The sequence below is a fragment of the Mya arenaria genome, chromosome 10 (genome assembly GCF_026914265.1).
Source record: "Mya arenaria isolate MELC-2E11 chromosome 10, ASM2691426v1".
Taxonomy (NCBI): Eukaryota; Metazoa; Mollusca; class Bivalvia; order Myida; family Myidae; genus Mya; species Mya arenaria.
In genome coordinates, this window is record NC_069131.1 from 53,998,479 (window position 1) to 54,019,118 (window position 20,640).

At 33.9% G+C, this 20,640-nt stretch overlaps 2 protein-coding genes across 3 annotated transcripts in view; one reads left to right on the forward strand and one right to left on the reverse strand.

The window, feature by feature from the left end:
* Positions 1-364: 364 nt before the first annotated feature.
* The window catches only part of LOC128205221 (diacylglycerol kinase theta-like), a 42,860-nt gene continuing 22,584 nt past the window's right edge, over positions 365-20,640 (forward strand). For both annotated transcript variants that reach the window (XM_052906723.1, XM_052906724.1), the window contains exons 1-5: positions 365-816; positions 2,576-2,758; positions 3,061-3,149; positions 4,050-4,181; positions 6,389-6,530. In XM_052906723.1, the coding sequence (XP_052762683.1) occupies positions 588-816; positions 2,576-2,758; positions 3,061-3,149; positions 4,050-4,181; positions 6,389-6,530 (775 nt within the window). In that variant the 5' untranslated portion in view covers positions 365-587. The remainder of the gene's footprint in view (positions 817-2,575; positions 2,759-3,060; positions 3,150-4,049; positions 4,182-6,388; positions 6,531-20,640) is intronic.
* Positions 9,410-20,150, reverse strand: LOC128205222 (uncharacterized). Its single transcript, XM_052906725.1, has 3 exons — positions 20,063-20,150; positions 11,223-17,650; positions 9,410-9,947 (listed from the first exon to the last, which is right to left on the reverse strand). The coding sequence occupies exon 2, from the start codon at positions 17,647-17,649 to the stop codon at positions 15,526-15,528; it is 2,124 nt and encodes a 707-aa protein (XP_052762685.1). The 5' UTR covers position 17,650; positions 20,063-20,150; the 3' UTR covers positions 9,410-9,947; positions 11,223-15,525.

A 20,640-nucleotide genomic window follows, 5' to 3' on the forward strand; every position in this document is an offset into this window, starting at 1 on the left:
GGAATTATCCACATTAAAGACAGTCTCCCGTTTAAAGATACATCAGTTTATTTCATTGAACAACTGGAGTATTGATACTATTTTGAAGTATTTCGGTCATATAATCAAAGGCTGAAATACGCCTATACATATCTTTAAATATATGCCAACCATTACAGTTTATCACAGCTTTATGGTCAGTGTATCAGCCCATATACACTTACAGATACCGTAGTTCTGTTTATATTAAAATACATGTTAATTAATGTCTAGTTTCACTTTCACTACCGCATTCACAGTGCGCGCGATGAATCTGCCACTGTAGCCGTGACGTAATCGATAAATTTGCATAAAGCTGCTCCGCGGAAAGTTCTGCAGTCAGCATCCCAGCCTCGAGTTCAATTCCTGCAGCTCGCTCATTTCCGCTAGAAAAGTGGAACAGTCTTGGAGTGTTTCAGGATTCTTCAATTCAAGATGAAGTGTTACGGATTAACTTGAATTGCGATGAAAATATCACGCTTTTTCCAATCATTCGCTTAGTAGATATGTTGATCTTAATATTCGTCACAGACTGAGTGCCATTTCTGGCACCGGGCAATAAATTCTCCATGAAATGTCGGGGTGAATTCGTCGATTCGGAAAGCAAGATGGCGGATTTTGATTTGGAACAATTCGAGAATTCCGACCGCTCGGACAGTCCAGCCACGAATTATCCTGAATACGACGATCGTGGACATGGTCACTCATTTGTTAAGAAGACTTTCCATAAACCGACGTACTGCCACCACTGTACGGACATGCTTTGGGGATTGATTGGACAAGGGTTGGTCTGTGAGGGTAAGACATTTTGACGTTCATTTCCTGGTTGGTTTGACAGCGTTTAATTGTTTTGTTTATCACCGCCACGGCAGAAGTGTTGACAGAAGTATGCAGTATTGATCAATGTTCAAAACGCTGCTTTTCAGTGCCAATATTAAAGTGTTATCTGGTAACATTATTCATGTTTGATGAAGCTGTAGCCTCTATTGATTTTTGTGGAAGTGGCCTTGATGTTAAACTTGAATTACTATTAATAGAGTCAGATTAAAAGGCCCTTTTCCATCCATTTAATTTATTTTGACTGTACTTGCTTTTATCTGGTGTTAAAAAAGTACAACTCTGTAGTTGTCATGAAATAAAGACATTTTAAAGTGTAAATTTACCAGTATTATTCAGTGTATGGCTGTTATCAAAATCTAGTGTAGTATGATACTTAATTTATGTGGATAATGTAAAAGAGGTCATTAGACTGTATTGAATGAACATGAAAAAAACCCTATCAACTCAGTTCTCTTTATTCAACATACAATTATTGTTGAAACGTATTTATAGTTTCTGTCGCGTATGATGCACAAATGTGATGATGATTTCAAACTCTGGCATTGTCAGTGATATTGGATTTTCAGAAATGTCCATAATGTGTGGAGCCTCAGAATATGATGAACTTGGATCAATACTGTGGCCTTTACTCTATTTCTGATATAAAATATGGCTCCCTTCTTTTAGACTGGCTAAAAATGTTGAAAATTGTTAAATGCGAAAGAAACTTAACAAATTGCTCTACATATGATAATGAAATTGCTATGCTGCATACATTTATTTGTGCAATGTGATAAAACAGAATTCAATTTTTGACTAGAATACTCATGTTCTAAATAAGAAAGAGGGTCTTAGTCAATTAGTTCATTCATAAAAAGGATTATGATTTATTATTTGTTGTTACATTTTAATAAACATTTAAAGATACTGCTACTAATTTCAACTGTTACATAATCGTTTGTTATGTAATTAAAGCCCATTTCCAAGTTTTCTGAATTACTGTATTGTTTCTGCATTATGTATTTTTATACACTAATATGCAGTGAATCATGCCATTCTAAATTTCTTTATGTGATCGTTGTTATTATTGATTATATTTTTTCCTAAACAGGCCAAAAGATGATGAGTGCACTCATGGAAATAAGTGGGTTTTGATGAGCAAGCCCCAATTCTTACTTATGCTTTAGGTGTTTGCAGGGCCCTCACTGTACTTCAGGGGAAAGGGGCCCTGGGCTGTATACATGGGAATATAAAACCAATGGGGAATATCCAAAAGACATTTTAAACATAAAGCAATGATAATTTTACCTTTATAAACTTTTATCAGAATTAAAGTTAAGACTTTCCAGCGATCAAAATTAGCACAAGTACACAAGCTGGACACTGATTATGATAAATGCCTGCCCAGCTTGTTCATTTTTATTTAGCAAAACTTGTTTTGATTTGTAAAGCCAAGGAGTCCTGCATTATTTCTGGCGTGTTGTCAGATCTGTATGATTTATGACAAAACCCTTCCTTTTGAAATTTAAAGTGTTTTTTGACATATAATATATATGGTTTTGTTTTTTAAAGGGACATATTGAGGGTCCAAGCAAGGCTTTTTAAATTCAACATTGGAACCAGTACAGAACATTGAATTTTTAACCAAGCTCGAAGACTTGTGCTTATACATTATCCTTACAATAGTCATTTATCAATATGTTGGTGTGTAATATGTTGGTGTATTTATTTATTGCAGTGTGTAACTTTGTTGTACATGAGAAGTGTCTGCGAACTGTTGTGTCAGCATGCTCGAGCATTGCGGCAACACTGGTAAAGAAGCCTGTGGCTCACTGCTGGTCAGAACCGGGCGTCTTCAAGAGGAAGTTCTGCAATGTGTGCCGGAAACGCCTCGAGGACTCTCTGGCTCTCAGATGTGAAAGTATGCTGATGGACTAAGACTTGCCAAATATTCATAAATTATATAGTAACTATTGTATGCATAGTTTTCAAATGAAACTTTTTCTGTCCTATTTCTAAGGTAAGCTATCATAAAAATGCTTTTTAAGAATTTTTAACTTTTTAAAATGCTTTGTTTCATACAAAGTCATGTATTCTGAAATATATTTATATTTATAAGCAATTAGTGTAGCTATTTGTGAAGAAAGTTTATTTTGAAATGTACAAGTCATTGACTGACGTTTTTACAGCTTTAAAAAAAATCATTGCGTTTTACTGTTTCAGTCTGCGAGTATTATGCACATTTAGACTGCCATGACTTTGTTGTGAGTGACTGTAAGGAGTGTGCAATATATTCTCCCAATATCACAAGGGTAAGTCTAATATATTCTCCTAATATCACAAGGGTAAGTCTAATATATTCTCCTAATATCACAAGGGTAAGTCAATTATATTCTCCCAATATCACAAGGGTAAGTCAAATATATTCTCCCAATATCACAATGGTAAAGTCAAATATATTCACCCAATATCACAAGGGTAAGTTGAATATATTCTCCCAATATCACAAGGGTAAGTGAAATATATTCTTCCAATACCGCAAGGATAATCCAAATATATTCTCCCAATATCACAAGGATACATTTGTGTAAGTCAGGAGATATTCTCCCAATATCACAAGGGTAAGTCAGAAGATATTTTCCCAATATCACAAGGATAACACAGAAGATATTCTCCCAATATCACAAGGGTGAGTCAAAAAATAATCTCCCAAAATCACAAGGGTAAGTCCATTATATTTGAAATCCCAATACCACAAGGGTCAGTAGTATATATTCACCTAATATCACTTAGATGAATATATTCTAACAATATCCCTAGGTTAAGTTGCTAATATCATTCTAATATCACAACCTTGAAAAGTTGAATATATTATCACAATATAATATATATTATAACATATAATATATATTATAATATATATTATATATATTATATATATATATATAATATATATAATAATATATATAATAATATATATTATAATATATATAATAATATATATTATAATATATATAATAATATATATTATAACACGGTTAGTTGGTTATATTCGCCCAATTTCATCAGGGTAAGCGCAATATTCTGGCGGTGTTCAAACTAATGCCCCCATCAGGTGCAGGCGGACACTTCATTTATAAAGTGCTGTTAAATATGAAATATCCAGTCACTAAAATGACAAGTGAATCACTGACTCTTGATTTCCATTTCAGCAATCTGTTGTACATTACCACCACTGGCGAGAGGGCAATCTGCCAGCCAACTCTAAATGCCTGGCGTGCAAGAAAACATGCTGGTCATCCGAGTGCCTGGCCGGCATGCGCTGTGAATGGTGTGGCCTAACGGTGGGTGATATTAGGAATTATGTAACTTTTTAAGTCTGAGGTATAGTTTTACTTAATTATATATATATTTTACTTAAATATATCCTGTCATACATGTTAATATGTATGTCTAAATCTTAGAATAAGTTTGCATTTTCACTGCTAGTAGCTATATTCTTCTGTAATATTGTTTGTTTTTTCCTAATTGACAATTATTTAATCCATATCAGACAACATGATTTTTTTCATCATAGGACATTTTCGACAAGTAAATACTAAAACCTGTCGCAACAATTTTTTACCTGTCGCGATGTTTCTTAACAGAATTCAGTCACATCAGCCTTAATCTTGATTTTAAGCCCCTTGTTTAAATAAGCCCCTTATTTAAATAAATTTTGTAATTTTTCATTATAGCATGTTTAGAGTTTCTTGGTTAGATTTGCCCTAATGTTATAAATAAAAAAAGAAGCTTAACATTAGTACGAAACAGTCATTATTTCGGACTTTTAAGGTGTCATTTTTTGCCTCCCCAAAAACTCATATTATATGTCCTCCTCCTGTTTGTTCAACCATAGGGCAGCTTGATCTAGCGCTTTTTATTTATCTTTTAATTAAAGATATAGCATGGTTATAACATGTAACCAATTACAAATCAAACTCAGACACAACGGAAAACGAAAGTAGAGTTTCTGTTATTAACAATGTTAAACAGATCCGAAATAGTGACAGCACAGTGTATTCATCATCATATTTAAATTAACATGATTGCTAGGAACCCCTTTGCCGAAAAATACATATGGAATTTTGTAATGTCCGAACATTTCCTTAAAATTCCGTCTATTAATAGAGCATTCGGTAAATGTACGCGCTGAAATTAGAACCGTGTGTATATTTTCAGATTTTACGAAATACGGGGTTTACAAATAGTGATACACAGATTTACACATTGAATAATCATGAAATAATAGTTAAAACTAATATTGAACAATTATTTTAAAACTGAAAGTAAATTTTCCGAAAAATTAAACGGTGTTGACCTTAATTTTTCACTGGACATTGACGACCAAAACAAAGGTTCTGCGGGCAAAATGGAAATATCACAGACATGTCCGACTGTCCTTCGGACATTCCCATTGACTGCCATATTTATATGTTTTGTGACATGATTATTTCTGACAAAGTGGAAAGTGGAAGGTTTCCAGTGGAAATTCAATCTGGCATTCCCCCCACCCCCCCCCATACCAGATGAGACATGTGCAACAATGATCCTCTTCTTATTTATTTTATTTTCATATATTTTATGAAAAATAAATTATGACATTACATTAGAGCACATATGAATACATATTTTAATCAATTATAAATCCTTTAAAAAGCGGTTATTTGAGTAGAATTGATGATCAATAGTCAAACTGGAACCAATTACCAACACTGATTTTAAAATGAAATGGAATTATTTTCAGTCTTCTGAATTCAGATACGAAAAACAACAACATTGTATATACAAGGCCAACTCGTACTACTGTTTTCAATGTAGCATTTAAAGTTTTTAAAGCATTTAATAATCATGGCTTTAAGTATGCCCTTTTTTTTTTAAAAGTGAGTTTCAAATGAAGTAAAATATCGATATATATAGCCTGTAGATTGACTTCCCACATCAAAGAAATCGACTATAGCCATTGACGTATCACATAGAACTTACTTTGAGGCAGGACCATACCCTCGTAAATCACCCATACATGTATAGTTTACATAGTTTTCACTTCAGCTGACCAATTAATTACTTAGATACTTGACATTAAATTATGCTCATAGAAAAGGGAGGTTATAAACAAAACTCTTTAAGGTGCTGAAAATTTCTGTTCTATGCCACTGTTGGGTCGATACTTATTGAATCTCCCTTTGGTGCAAAATGGCAATGGGATTGTGCTTGACTGATTTACAAGTATTTTTTACCAAGTGTCCTTGAAATCTGAAGTTATATAGATATCAATAAAAGCAATGGAGAATTTGTTATATATATATATATATACATAACTTTCAACAGAAACAGCAAATTATAAGTTGTAAATACTGAGAATAATGTGTTAACAGTCCTGATCAATGCAGTCTGGGAAATATTAAGTAGTCGTTTTGGTGTCCTTCCTTTTTCATGCTTGCGACAACATCTTAAACCATTTATATTTGTTAAATATCTTAAACAATAAATCATGTAATCTATATTTCAGGCGCATGCTAGTTGCCATCGCCTGCTACCAGCCGAGTGCAACTTTGGCAGTCTACGAGAGATTATGATGCCATCTAGCTGTATGTCCATGCCAAGAATGGACCTCTCTGTCGAAACCATGATGGGCATGAACAAGAAAACAAGTAAGGCTTCAGCAAAAATATGTACTTATACTGTTTTCATTAAAGTCAGAAGTTCGACTAAGATACTCCATTAGTTACATAATGATTTATTGTGATTATAGCTGCCCTGTTTTTTTGAAGAAAATGTCCATGTACTTTTATATATCTGTCGTCGTTGTTGGCAATGATACACACCCATTGCCATAGATGTTACGCACATGCTGAGGCATATAATTTTGGTTGTAATGAAATACTCTTTCATGCATTACTCTTAAATAATTGATAGTTTCAAGTTGAGGCTTTATTTTACATGTGAACCTTTATTAAAACATATTGTTTGCTTACAAAGCGAAAATTTAAATCATGTAAACAGCTAGCTAAAAGTTTTTATACCTTTTGTGCTTTCCCGTGGAAACAGATATACCAAGTAAGTATATTATACATGTAATTCATGAATACTTCTGTTCAGTATATGTTGTTTTTTAGTCCAGTTTTGGGCCGAAATATAACCTGATTCTCTATGCCCACAAGTACGATGCCTGAGGCTTGCACTTCTTGTCTTGGGCCAGATATTTTTTTCTCAATGTTATTTGAATCGAGAAGGTTAAAAGAAACTGCAAAATAAATTAAAAGATTTCAAATAGAAACTTGACTTGACGGTCATTCACTAAGTTATTCAGACGCTTGCATGTGTAATGACCTCATGTAAATTATTGGGAAAATCCAGCAGTTTCAGATTGGTGTAAAATTATCTATCTTTGAAGACCGTTTCCAGCGTGCTTGCTCATAATTTTGAGAAGCGGTCTTTTTTAATTATATTTCAAATCTTTGCCTTTAAAATGTCAACCAATAAATGTCAAGCGATAAATGTCAAACAATGTCAACAACAACAAAACTGAAATAAAGAAATACATTGGAAACTCACTAAACCGGATCTCCACAAAACCGTAATCCTCGGGATACCGGACTTTTTTCAGAGTCCCGGTTTTCCCCTTCTATTTTCAATGTAAAATAATCCCTACAAAACGGGAACCTCGGAATTCCGGATACCGGACAAAAAATCGAGAAAATTTGTTAGTTGTCAACGTAATTTTACCTCACAAAACCGGACATATATTTGTTCAAACGTGTCAAAATGATTTTGTGTATTAGGAATTCGCGAATCACGTGTCACTTTGTCACTTTGTTTTGACAGCTGTTGCATCATTAATTATTGCACTTGTGATGTTGTGTTAACTTGATAATCGATAATGATGATTGCGCTGTGGATTGACTGCCGCGCAATAATCAAACGATAATCAAACTTGTGAAAAGAAAATTGATTGAAACATTAATTTGTTTGTTGCAGAAAATAAAGAACTAGAAACAGTTATTTAAAGTGATCATTTTGGAGGGTTGTTTTATCTAAAGACTTCTATGATTGAATCAAATTAGAGCGGTGCGTTATTTAAACTATCAAACGTACTTAACAAGCATTAAATTATGCGAGTTGTTTTATTTTAAGACTTGGAAAAAAAGATGATTATAAAAACGCTGAAATGTTTAATTATGTTTATCACTTTTGCATGTGCTTTAATGTTACAAACACATGCACATTGATATATTAATGAATATACATGTATATTCTATGCATTATTTTAAGTTACTTGAACCATTGTTGATGTAAAATCAATGTTATCTTAATGTGTTTTCATTTTATTCCAGTTTTCTACTTCCCTTTAAAGGTTAAGGGTCCTTCTGAGCTATTGGGTAATATTTTTTTGACAACACCTGAATAAATAGAATTGAGTATATCCTGTAATTCATGGGTTCTAGTTATGGCAGATTTATTCACCATTTATAAATGGTACGTTAGAAGATAGTTCAGAATGCATAATATATACAAATTAAGTTTTTTTATGAGCTACATTGAAAGTTACGGACGTTACTCAACATGCTTTGACATTGGTTTGACATAAAAATAAAGTGCTAAATTGGAGATGAATGTTAATTTACAACAAGTTGGATGCACAGTGTACATGCCCATAGTGATCATTTCTCAAACATTGTAATGTAAAAAAGAATAAAACATTAAATTGTAAGTGGTACGGACGTTACCCAAATTTTTGGACTTTACATTTGTTTCTACATATCAGATTTGACTTCTTAACTTATATTAGCTTTGTAATCTCTTCATTACAACGTAGACTATAATGTATGTACTTTGTAAATGTTTATTTGAAGGTAGGAAACAATTCTGGACAAAATAATGTTCGGATGTTACTGTTGACAGTTTGACCCAAATTCTGTTTGGACGTTACTATTGACATAGGGCATTGGATTAAAGCACCATATTATATTAAAAACCAACAAATTACATGCCCTATGGGTAAGAGGTACCTAAAATGCATGAGAGAGAGAGAGAGAGAGAGAGAGAGAGAGAGAGAGAGGAGAGAGAGAGAGAGAAGAGAGAGAGACACCTGACGACGGTACTACTGACCTTTATATGAACCCGGTTGGAAACATGTTATGACAATTATCAAGGTCACATGTTCTCTTGGGTGGACACAAAATAAAAGCTTCATAACTTTATTATTTTTCCCTCACCGTTTAAATATATTCTTTTGGTGGGCGAATTGGTGTGCCGCAACGTTATATATATAAAAACACTTCTTGAGTTCGGCATTGGAGAAGTTTGGTAATCTATAGCTCTAGGCTAACAAGTATTTCTCCCTAATAGTCGATTTGCCAGATAGAGATTATTGTGCAACTTTATCTGTGATGACATCATTTTCATTGTTACACATCATTGCTCACCCCGGACAAGTTGCACAGTGATCTCTATCTGGCAAATCGACTATTACCCTCTAGGATGGACCCTGCACACGGACCTGGCCCCAACGTTATAAACGATACTGAAGTATTTCCATAACTTTATTTGTTTAACTGAAATCGCCTAAATTATAATAGAAAAAATACCACAACAAATGATTGGTTCTCCCCTGTGATAAAGTCAAAGTCTAATTTAACTTAAAAATCTGAACACGGTTTGAACTCTTCTGGATGTCAAGAACAGGGATCTCCCATACATGTGATAAAGTCAAAGTCTAATTTAACTTAAAAATCTGAAAACGGTTTGAACTCTTTTGGATGTCAAGAACAGGGTACTCCCCTGTGATAAAGTCAAAGTCTAATTTAACTTAAAAATCTGAACACGATTTGAACTCTTCTGGATGTCAAGAACAGGGTTCTCCCCTGTGATAAAGTCAAAGTCTAATTTAACTTAAAAATCTGAACATGGTTTGAACTCTTCTGGATGTCAAGAACAGGGTTATCAAGGTGGCGAGTAACTGATGAATGATGCTCCCAGCTGACATCTTCAACTGTTGGCCATTTAAATCCACCTCTGGCAGCTTCCATGTAACGAAACAACACTTCATCCTCCTGGACATCAATAACCTGAAGTCAGATGAAGACATTGGATGAATAATTAGTCAGATTGACACATTCAATCATTACAAATCAGTAATATAGTGTACTTAATGCTCATTTTTATCATCATTATCTATAGATGTAAAAGTAATAAAAGGCACTAGAGTGCAGGGGCTGTATTCACAAAGCTATTTAGGAAAGACATTGGACGTAAGTGAAAATTTCAAATGCAGATTTCTAATTCATTTTCAGATATACTTCAATGAAACTTGTCATAAAAAGTTTCATTGAAGTCGTATAGTTAGTAATAGAGAAGTCTGCATTTGAAATTTTGACTTAAGTTTAAGATTTTGTGTGAATACAGCTCCTGCACATGTCTTTTAGTACTGTTACAGCAGTTGTAGCATTCTGGTGTTTGTTGACAACAATATAAAATAGCTGAATGGAAGAAGGCAGTCATTCATCATCAACTTCTGATTTCATCATCATCATCAATTGTAAAGCAACACTCATGATATGAGTGTTGCACCTGCATGCCTTGATTGGACATTATACCAATCATCATCATCATCATCATCATCATCATCATCATCATCATCATCATCATCATTATCATCAGCATCAGAAAAGCAACAAATGGTATTCAACTAAGGGTGATGCACCTGTCTGTTAGTATTGTAACAGCATTTGTAGCATTCTGGTTTGTTTGTTGACATCATCATACTATTGCTGAATGAAAAAGGCAGTCACCATGATATCATCATCACCATGGATAGGTAGATCATCATCATCATCATCATCATGGATTGTTAGAGCTAAGTATAACTACATATATCCCTTTATTTACTATAAAAGGTATGTTACATGTACATCATACGACTATGTCTGGATTTAGGTGTTTTATACAATAAATTCATCTTATACAATAAATTCATCTTATGATTGGAAAAGAGTTTTGGTGGGTTAAAACAAAATTTACTTCAGAATGGAGTTGATAGGCAGGAAAAACACTGGACATTGTAGGTCATATAGGGCCGAAGAGTATGATTATCATGAAAATCAACATGAATGACATCCTGTCCAATGAAGCGGTGTTCGGAAACTAATAGAGCCCGCCCTCCGGCCGGATCGAACACGGGACCTACCGCTTCCTATCAATGTTTGTGAATCCAAGAATAAATGGAAAGTTCTGTAACATAACAATGTTTCAAACACAAACATATAATGTGAACAATAACTATTAACAAGAACAAAATAAAGAATTCGTTCAAAGCAAGAGACAACTTTGTTTTAAGTGTATACCTCTGCTACAAACAGTTTTCTGTTTTTACTGCATGGCAAGGCAACTTCCATGAATCCACCCAAGTTGAAATTCAACCTGTATATATATATAATTATTTATAATATGGACAGACTGAGACAATTGAATGAGACAATATGAGACAGCGTTTTTCGACGTCATGTCAACACGGATCAGTCGTCAATAAGCTTACGACACTAATATCATGTCAAATTTAACGTCCGTACACAAATGTTGTTATTTATATGAATTCTGTTTTATTCAACTTAAATGTTTCATGTGCAATCATATTTCTTAAATAAACATACGTATTATTCATTCATACAAGTTTTAGCACAAGATTGTTTATAGATATAATCAAAATCTATTTGGACGTTATGTAGAACACATTGACATACAGTTTAGGTGTAGAAGTAACGTCCATACATGAAAACAGTTTTATTCCTCTATAATATTACTTCGGATCTGGTTTGTCTCATTTACTTGATCATCAAATCAAATGTAACACATCTTGCAAGTAATGAAACAATATTCTATCAGATACATTCGGAATGTAGATCTGTATGTACAGATGTTATGGGTTGACGTAACAAAAAAACAAAAAGTCATTGTCCAAAATAACGTCTGTGATATTCAAGTGTTTCATGTACTTCAACGACATTCTCTCAATACACTGTCTGTACAGATACATTATGTGAAACATGAAGTGTTTTTTACCAATAAGATGGTGATTGTAAACTATAATACAATGCAAGAATGATAATATAGTATGTGGACGTTACGTTGGCAGTGTAGACTCAATGCATAGCGTTGTCCACGTGTAACGGGAAAACCAAAATAATGGTCCAAACGTAACGAGCATGCTCAATACAGACGATAACTATCGGGAGGCCCCCAGTATGCCGAGTGAAAACATCGAAAATCCAACACATTGTCATTTGTCATGTATAAGGAGGTTAATAAATCACCCCAATACATGAATACAGTAGAAACACAATATGACAATCATTTTCGGTTTGTACTATGCCCGTTATGCGCTTAAGAACATGATGGACCGACACCAACTTACCTCATTTGGATCCATGCTAATTTTCGTTGTGTACACCGGGGCCCACAATTGATGACGTAGTACACAACACTGCGTTTCCGAAGTATAACATGTTTATAAAATTACGTAGTTTTGTATTTAATGATAAATAACCGGACGTTATAGGTTGGACCGACACATTAAACTTTGTGAATAAAAGTTTATAGTGGCGTTTCTGATCATCAGATTCAGGTGCAACGCATAAATATCGCGAAACCAGTGTTTCTTCTTGTAAAAGACCGCTCACATCACACAACATTATATGCATGGACGTATCGAGATTCCAATGTTTTCATGCAAAAAAATGGACCGACATAGTAACGTCCTAATGCACTTGTTTATCGGGACAGAAATACAAGATAACAAACTGATTTAATCAAACTATTTGCGTATTTATATACATACTTTATTGTTGTATTGTTTGTTTCTAATTGCCGTAATTATGAAGCAATATTTACTCTTTTTTTACAGTTTGCATGATAGCACTCGAAAATGTCACAAATAACGTTTCCAAAATCGTCGTTTTTTAACAAATATTTAAAGTTTAAAAATTATTCCTAATAAACAGGACATTTTAGTTATCGTTTTCTATATCCTTGATATAAGTTTTGAAAACACAAATGTTATTTATTTATATTCCAAGTATAATTGCAATTTTACAAGCATTTTTATAAAAAACAAAAAATATTACTCAATAGCTCAGAAGGACCCTTAACTCAGTTAATATTTTGAGTAAACTGACTCCGTACATCAAATCCTCACTAAACCGGAATCCTCGCTAAACTGGAAATTTTGCACAGTCCGGACCTTGTCCGGTTTAGTGAGTTTACACTGTACTGTTCTTTTTTTGCATTTTCTTGAAAATAAATTTATAACCTATTTATCACAAATATACTTAAAGGCTTGTAAATAATTGTGATAGTCTGTAAAATTAGGTAATTAACCCATTTCATTCTGAGACCCAGTTAGATATGATACCTTGAATATCTGGGCATTTTCCAATGACTGATAAGCCATCTGCCTTTTTATGACCATTGTGTTGTATAAACACTAATAACTTCTTTATTATTGGTACAAGACCCAATAAAGATTACATATTTGGAAAGGAAATAAAAATATGCACATGTTTATGTAAGTTTTATTAGCAAATGATTTTAAATAAATTATTTTTTGCAAGTTAACCAGGTGATGATGAAAAAAAAAAACACCAAAAAATAAATATGCACAAATTGAAAGCAAAAAAAAAACACACAATTTTTTTCAAATGTCACATAATCCAATGTATGAAAGTTTCTAAATTAATCTGTCTTTAAATTGCAGAAAGAATTATGCATATATTTTAAATCTATAAAAAGTTATAACAGTTTATATCATCCCATGTCCACTTCGGAGCAAATCGGGCGGGTGGATGTTCATCGCGATGTTGGTTGGCATAGCAGTTTGAATCATCGACCAGTAAGGTCCAAAAGTCTTGCCCCCATAACAGTTTTATTGATAAATGACAGTAATGCAATATCCTGGCTTTCTTGGGTCATATTGTTCTTTAGGACCACCATTCTTTGTATTCCCACTTGGAAACCTTGGGGTGATCCTCTTTGTCATTCAATCATTCTAGAACTCCTCAAGATCGTCATAAAAACTCCACCAAATAATGCAAATGTCATAGTTTGTGATTTCTATCGATGTTTTAATATGTCTTCTGTTTGTATCAAACAAATTCACATAAACTTCGTCATTATAACCATCCCAATATCACTATCGTCACTGTGGTCGAAAGTCCTATCCATTTCAACAAAAATTTGCATCAAAATCGCAATAAAAAGCTTAAATTTAACTCGATTTTTGAGTTTTAAAATTATTTCTTCATGAAAATTTTCTGCGCATCTATCTGCGCATAACATCCGGTCATTCCGGAAAACGTATAAACCGGAAACAATACAGTCAAAACGAAAGTAAATAAAGTGAAAGTTCAGTACGTCAAAAACTACACCTTTTGGTGTATCCCGCATGTAAAGGGTAACTACACCAAAAGGTGTATCCCGAATGAAATGGGTTAACAAGCCCTTTGTGGTCTTAAAAAGACCATGAAGACTGATGCTCAATATTTTTTCTTACTTTTTGGTAAATAGAATCGAGGGCCTTCTGCAATTCTTTTAATCTATTATATATTTTTCCCCTACCCTGGTTGAAAAATCCACCTTTATTTCTTTTGTTTTTGAGAAGCATTGACCCCATTTAGGAAATGTATAAATAAAGTGCCTTTGATGAATATGTTACATTGTTATTGTTTTCCTTTTTTTGTCAAATCAACGCTAATTTTCCCCTATTAAAAAGCCCTGCCACCATTCCCTTAAAAGAGAAAAATAAACTGAAATAACAAGACTAATTTTAAGACAATGATAATAAGAAACATGTGCTAGAATAACATTGTTTATTGTGATTTGTATGTTAAATATAATAAACAAATGCAAAATCATTTAATACAGTTTGATGACTAAAAACAATGGAGAAAAATGATGCAAAATAAACCATATTTTAGATATATATGTAAATTTTACAAATATTTTTGTGAAAAATTTAAATGTTTTGTAACAGCCAGAAGGTCCAAATTTAATATTACACTTTTTTTCTTAATTTGATAATGAACATTTTCAGAAATCCACTTAAAGCTGCACTCTCACAGATTGACCTTTTTAACAACTTTTTTACTTTTTGTCTTGAAAAGAGCAAATATTTTCATAAATATCTGGAAACCAATGATAAAGGATTGCTGACAAAAAATCACATCGTAGAATTTTAAAACGTTAATTTTCGAACGGAAATATGTAATTCTACGATCCGATATTTTCCTACTGCTTGGCATTTAATTTTTTTAACAAGCCCTGCTGTATAAAACCAAGATTTTGAGCAAGCCAGAATGCATTTTACCAGTGCAGGGCTTGCAAGCTTGTGCTAATTTCGACCACTTGTTTAGTATGATATTCATTTTTGCTCCACACAGATTATATTGCTCAAATATTATTCGATTTCAAGATCAAAAATAGTTTGTAAGCGTGGTTAAATATAGTCACTATTTGAAGCAATGAAAAGTTACATACTTTTACAGTAATATTTCACATTTTTAAGGATGCTTGAATTCTTTTTTCAAAATAACTTGTATGAAACTCAAAATGTAATGTTTACTTTCGACTTGATTATAAAACATTTTTGTCTCTTTCTTATGCCTGGACTTGGGCTTGGTATAGAAGTCTCATGATATGCCAGTTGGCAGCATTGTTATGTGGATACATCCTCCGTGACTCTGAATAGCAATGCCAGGCCCAGTCTAGCCTGTTCTCCAGTTCACAGCAGTGGCCCAGCATATTGGCTGCTGTTTCTTTATGACCATATTCTGTACTACCCTGGTTTATGTAGTGGTTTATGTAGTGTCGAAGTTTCCTCATTGCAGTAAATTTCCTATGCTGTTGTCCAAGTTGTCTGTATGTGAGGTACTGAAGGTAGTAGAGGAAGGGGATAGAATCAGTGATGGCAGAATCCATCCATATACCATCAATTGGGTATCTGTGTTGATCATCTTCTTGGTTGATGGTTCTGTGCATCTCCAATAGCAAATGCTCAGGCACACAGTGTACCTCTTGAGGCTTGAAAGTAACACTAAATGCTACTGATGTTCTGATGACTTCTGACACTGGCCGCCTGTCAATAAGACTTTTCAGAAAATTATTCGAAGGGTCAGGTTGTCCTCTGTTACTAAAACTGTACTGCCAAACATCTGGATGCAGCAGAGCCTCAATGTGCTCCAACACTGCTGCTGCCTCCTCATACTGGTGTGTGCAGTATAACATAGAGGCAAACTTCAGTCTGCTGGATGTCAAGTCTGAGTCCAAAGATTCTTGGTACAGGTTGTAAATGTCAGCAGTGACAGGCTGATGTAATTCTACACATGTAGAAGCTTGGGATGTTGCTAAAAGATTGTTCAGAAGTAGTACTAATGGCTTCACAATGTCTTTGATAAATGTGTCATTTTGCATGGAAAAATGAGTATAAGAATCAATTGTCTCTTTTAAATTTGACTTGAAAAAAGCAGAATCTTTACAGGACAACAACCGAGAATAATTCAGTTCTAAAGCTTTAATAAAGCAGTACTGAGCTGTTGCCATTGTGTTCTCATACCTTGTGCTCTTTATGTGTGTGTTTTTTACATTAATTAGCTTCACCATTCTTCTACCCACCCCATCCATTTCTATATGGACCACATAAACCATGATGTTTTCAATCATGTCTGATAACATTGCTGAGATTTGTTGCTGTTCAAATTTGTAAAGTTTTCCCACAAATAAATCCACCCCAGATATGGTGTAATGTGGACAATTGTGCATCCTGCACCAGCGCTTGAGTGTGGTAAGGCAGAAGATGATACACTTTAGCAGATTGTCTTCCTGCCAAAGCTCAGGGGGGTAGTTCTCTATGGTGAACAACAGGGCTGTCTTGAAGTGAAATGTGCTGAGCCGGTCACCTACAACTGGCTTGAAATAAGTCTTTCTCAATACTTTCAAGAATATATATGCCTTAATTTTGGTCGAGTTGAGGTTAAACATAAGCAGTCTTTCTGTGAGGGAAGTTGAGAATCTCCATTCCAGTTTTGGATTACAACTTTCAGAATGTCCCTGTGGCACCAGGAATGTTCCAGTCTGTTTTGCCTGTTCCAGTATATCTGGCGTGGGCCAGTGTCCAGGCCGCGGTCTGTGAAAAAGAAATTGACACTCTTTTGGCTGTTTCGCACAGTGATAAGCAAAAACAATATCAACATCTTTCGTTCCACTTCTAGATGGGCCTTGTCTTATGAAATCAGCGCCAAAATTCTTCTGAAGATTTGAGTCTTGGATAGTGTTTTTTAACAACACCCTGCCATCCAAATCCACCTCAACATTATTTTTTTTATTTATTATATCCAGTGTTGCTGGCAGTGGAAGATCAAACCTGAGAATTTGCAGGTTGCAGTGTTGAGGTGGAGAACTCTCATCTTGTAGAACCAGGAAACTGCCATTTCGAGAAGGCTGCCATTCTGACAATTCTAAAAATACAGGACTGTCATTTGATGAACGTAGACAATCCACGTCTGACTCCATTCCAAGAGTTGTTGTGCCTTCACTTTGGCTTCCAAAGAAGTAAAAGGTTCTGTTTCTATTTGGGATACATTCTAAGACTGCTTGAATTTTCTCAGCCGCCAGCCAAGTGTTCCTTCTCATCATGACCGTCTGTCGTCTAGTAACCCCGATGTCCTCAAGAACCCTGGACAGTCTCAGGGACATAACATGTTGGTACTCTGGATCCTGGTCCATTCTGGCAAATAAAATTGTATTCAGCCATTTCTTTTTTAAGCAAAATTAGGAGATTTTTAATACAGGTAGCTTATACAGCTCGGAACAATCTGTTAGCATGACAAAGCTACACAAACAGAAAGTTGATCAGTGTTAAAATGAATTTTTTATACTTAAGTTTTTTAAATTAGAACATAATATAATGGATTCACCTTATCGCGGGCTGCAACAGAAGGTAGGCGCTGTTGAGCGTTTTAACTTGAGCAGCTTTTGTCCCATCATTACCAAACTTGTACATTATACTTGTACTTGTACATTATGAGGGATGTGATTTGTGCCAATATTTTAATAAAAATCTGTGCAAAATCTGTGAATGTGTTTTTTTAAAGCTGCACTCTCACAGATGGAACGTTTTGACAACTTTTTTTATTTTTTGCCTTGGAACGAGCCAATTTTTGCGAAACTCCGTGGAAACGAGTTATATAAGACTGCTGACAAAAAAAATAGATAGCAGATTTTTATATTTAAGTTAAAAAATTGATGTTTAATGCATACATGTGATAACGTCCCGGACGTCCGGGATTGTCCCGGAAATCGTATCTCTGTCACGGAGTCACGGAGGGTGCATGTTTGTCCCGGAAAGTCATAAAAAAAAACGAAAAAAAAAAAAATCTCGGAATCGGAATCGATTATCTTAATTTTACCAATGTAAGTCAGCTATTTTGCCTGTCCGGGACACTGGTCGTAAAACACAGGACATGTTGACACTAATCCTTTAATTGGTACGTGTGTCGTCGAGGTCATCGTCAATCACCCGATAATTGATCTATCGGCCTATTGTTGTGCTTAACGAGTGGGGGAGGGTTCTTGTATACAAATTCATTGTTTTCATATGGATTTGTTTGGTCTTATGAATGATAGCTTTTAATTGATGAATTGATATTTTTCACACATTTTACCAACAAACGAGCATGAAGGCAAGTTCAAAGAAAGTGACAAAATGAGTAAAAAAAAACAAAATTAAAACACGGAAAACATCCCATATTCCTTTCAAATTTCAAAGTCGATACGTCGTTATACTTTTAACAACTTATGCGTCCATAAGGAATTTTAGTGTTTTGACCTTTTTTCCGAACTATCGTGTGTATTTTTACGCCGAAATAAAACTGACGATATGGGGTTTACAGGTGGTTATATAGAGTGCTTTAATCACGTGACCATGGTAAGTCACGTGATCCCTTTATACAGCCGTTTGTTGACACGTCTCTATCAAAATTATATGCATCTCCAAACGGAAAAAAGCTCATCGACTGGAAAATCTTCTTTATCGTCTGAAAAATATTGTGTGTCATAAATTGCAAACGTTTTAAATGTGATGAAAAAATAAATATTTTGTAACGCATGTTCTCAAAAGCGCGGGAAAACAGGTGCCCGTATAGTTGTTTATTTCCTGTTTTGATGAAACCGAAAGTAGACTGCATATCCTCCTGGTTAGCACTTCATTTAAAGCCTGGGAAAATATCTGGTGGTTTTATTTTTTCAAGAAAATGCAGAAAAAAAACAACCATGTCAAGTAAAAAATACGTCTTGGCAGTCAAAATAGGTACATTTTCCCGACGTTAAAAATGACTAAAATAGCCCCAGATATGCTATAGAATGCACCACAGACGTTCCCCATTTAAAAAAAATTCCGCGGGGCATGCCCCCCGGACCCCCCTATTGTGCGTTGACATTACGATGGGTGTCACGGAATCGACCCAAGAAATTATCACATGTATGTTTAATGTATTTTTTTTAAACCATTAGTAACAGTTTAAGCCATAAAACATTAATTCTGAACAGAAATATGAAAATCTGCGATCTGATCTTTTGTCAGCAGTCTTATATCAGTAGTTTGCAGATATTTACGCAAAAATTTGCTTATTCCAAGACAAAAAAATAAAAAGTTGTCAAAACGGTAAATCTGTGAGAGTGCAGCTTTAAAGGGGTAAAGTACTTTGCTATAATTTTTGGTCCAAAAACTTCTTTGTTGGTAATAATCTCATCATTAATCATTGAGTTGAATGCAATACTTCTTAAAAGGTAATAAGTTTCAGTTGAACTCAGTTAATTTCATGCAATTTATAATTTAGTAAAATTACAAAATACTTTCTTTTTATATTAACCTAAAATTTATTTTGTAAAGGACCCTTATAAGCTTTCATTAACCTTAATTTTGATTATTGTAGAAGACCATTATAATCTCTGCTTTTATTTTAATCTGTTGATTAATAAATTATATAATAAAATCTGATATTTGATAATTATATAACTGTGTTAAACATTTATTAAACAATTAACCCAAAGAAGGACCAAAAATAATACCTCTTTTTTAAACTTTTAAAGTGTACATTTTATGTAAAATTATAAAACAGAAATATGACAAAATACTTACTTTTAAAACCCCAAGAAAGGACCACAAAACTTGGAAAATTGAACGTACTTTCTATTTGAGTGGTATTCCCTTTTATATAGGAATTCCACATTTTCTATTTTGAGCACAATGAGTAATACAGGAAGTAATCAGATGTATGTTCATGTACTTTTAGCTTACAATTTTTGATAATTACAATGGTTTATGGTTGGGTTTTAACTATTCAAAAAAGCCAAAGTTTTCAAGCAAAACCAAAAAACAACAACCTTGAAGAACTTTTCTTTAAATATTTATTTCTACAACAAATGTCTGTATTCCTTAAATTTTTATACATCATTAAACTTTCATTCACCCTTCGTTTTATAAATATTTTCATTCGAGTCTTCACAAACTAGAGTAGTGGTTGCAAGTCTTGATGATGTTTAAAACACAATTCCTGAGGTCCAACATCTGTTATATATGAATGTTCAGGTGACATGTTGAATTTTAGGAAAATTTATCAAGTTTTGGATTCTCAATTGTTGACTGTAGTTCATTGGAGTAGTTCATTAGAGAAAAATAAAGAGTTGAGGTAGTGTCATTGTTGGCAACATCATCTC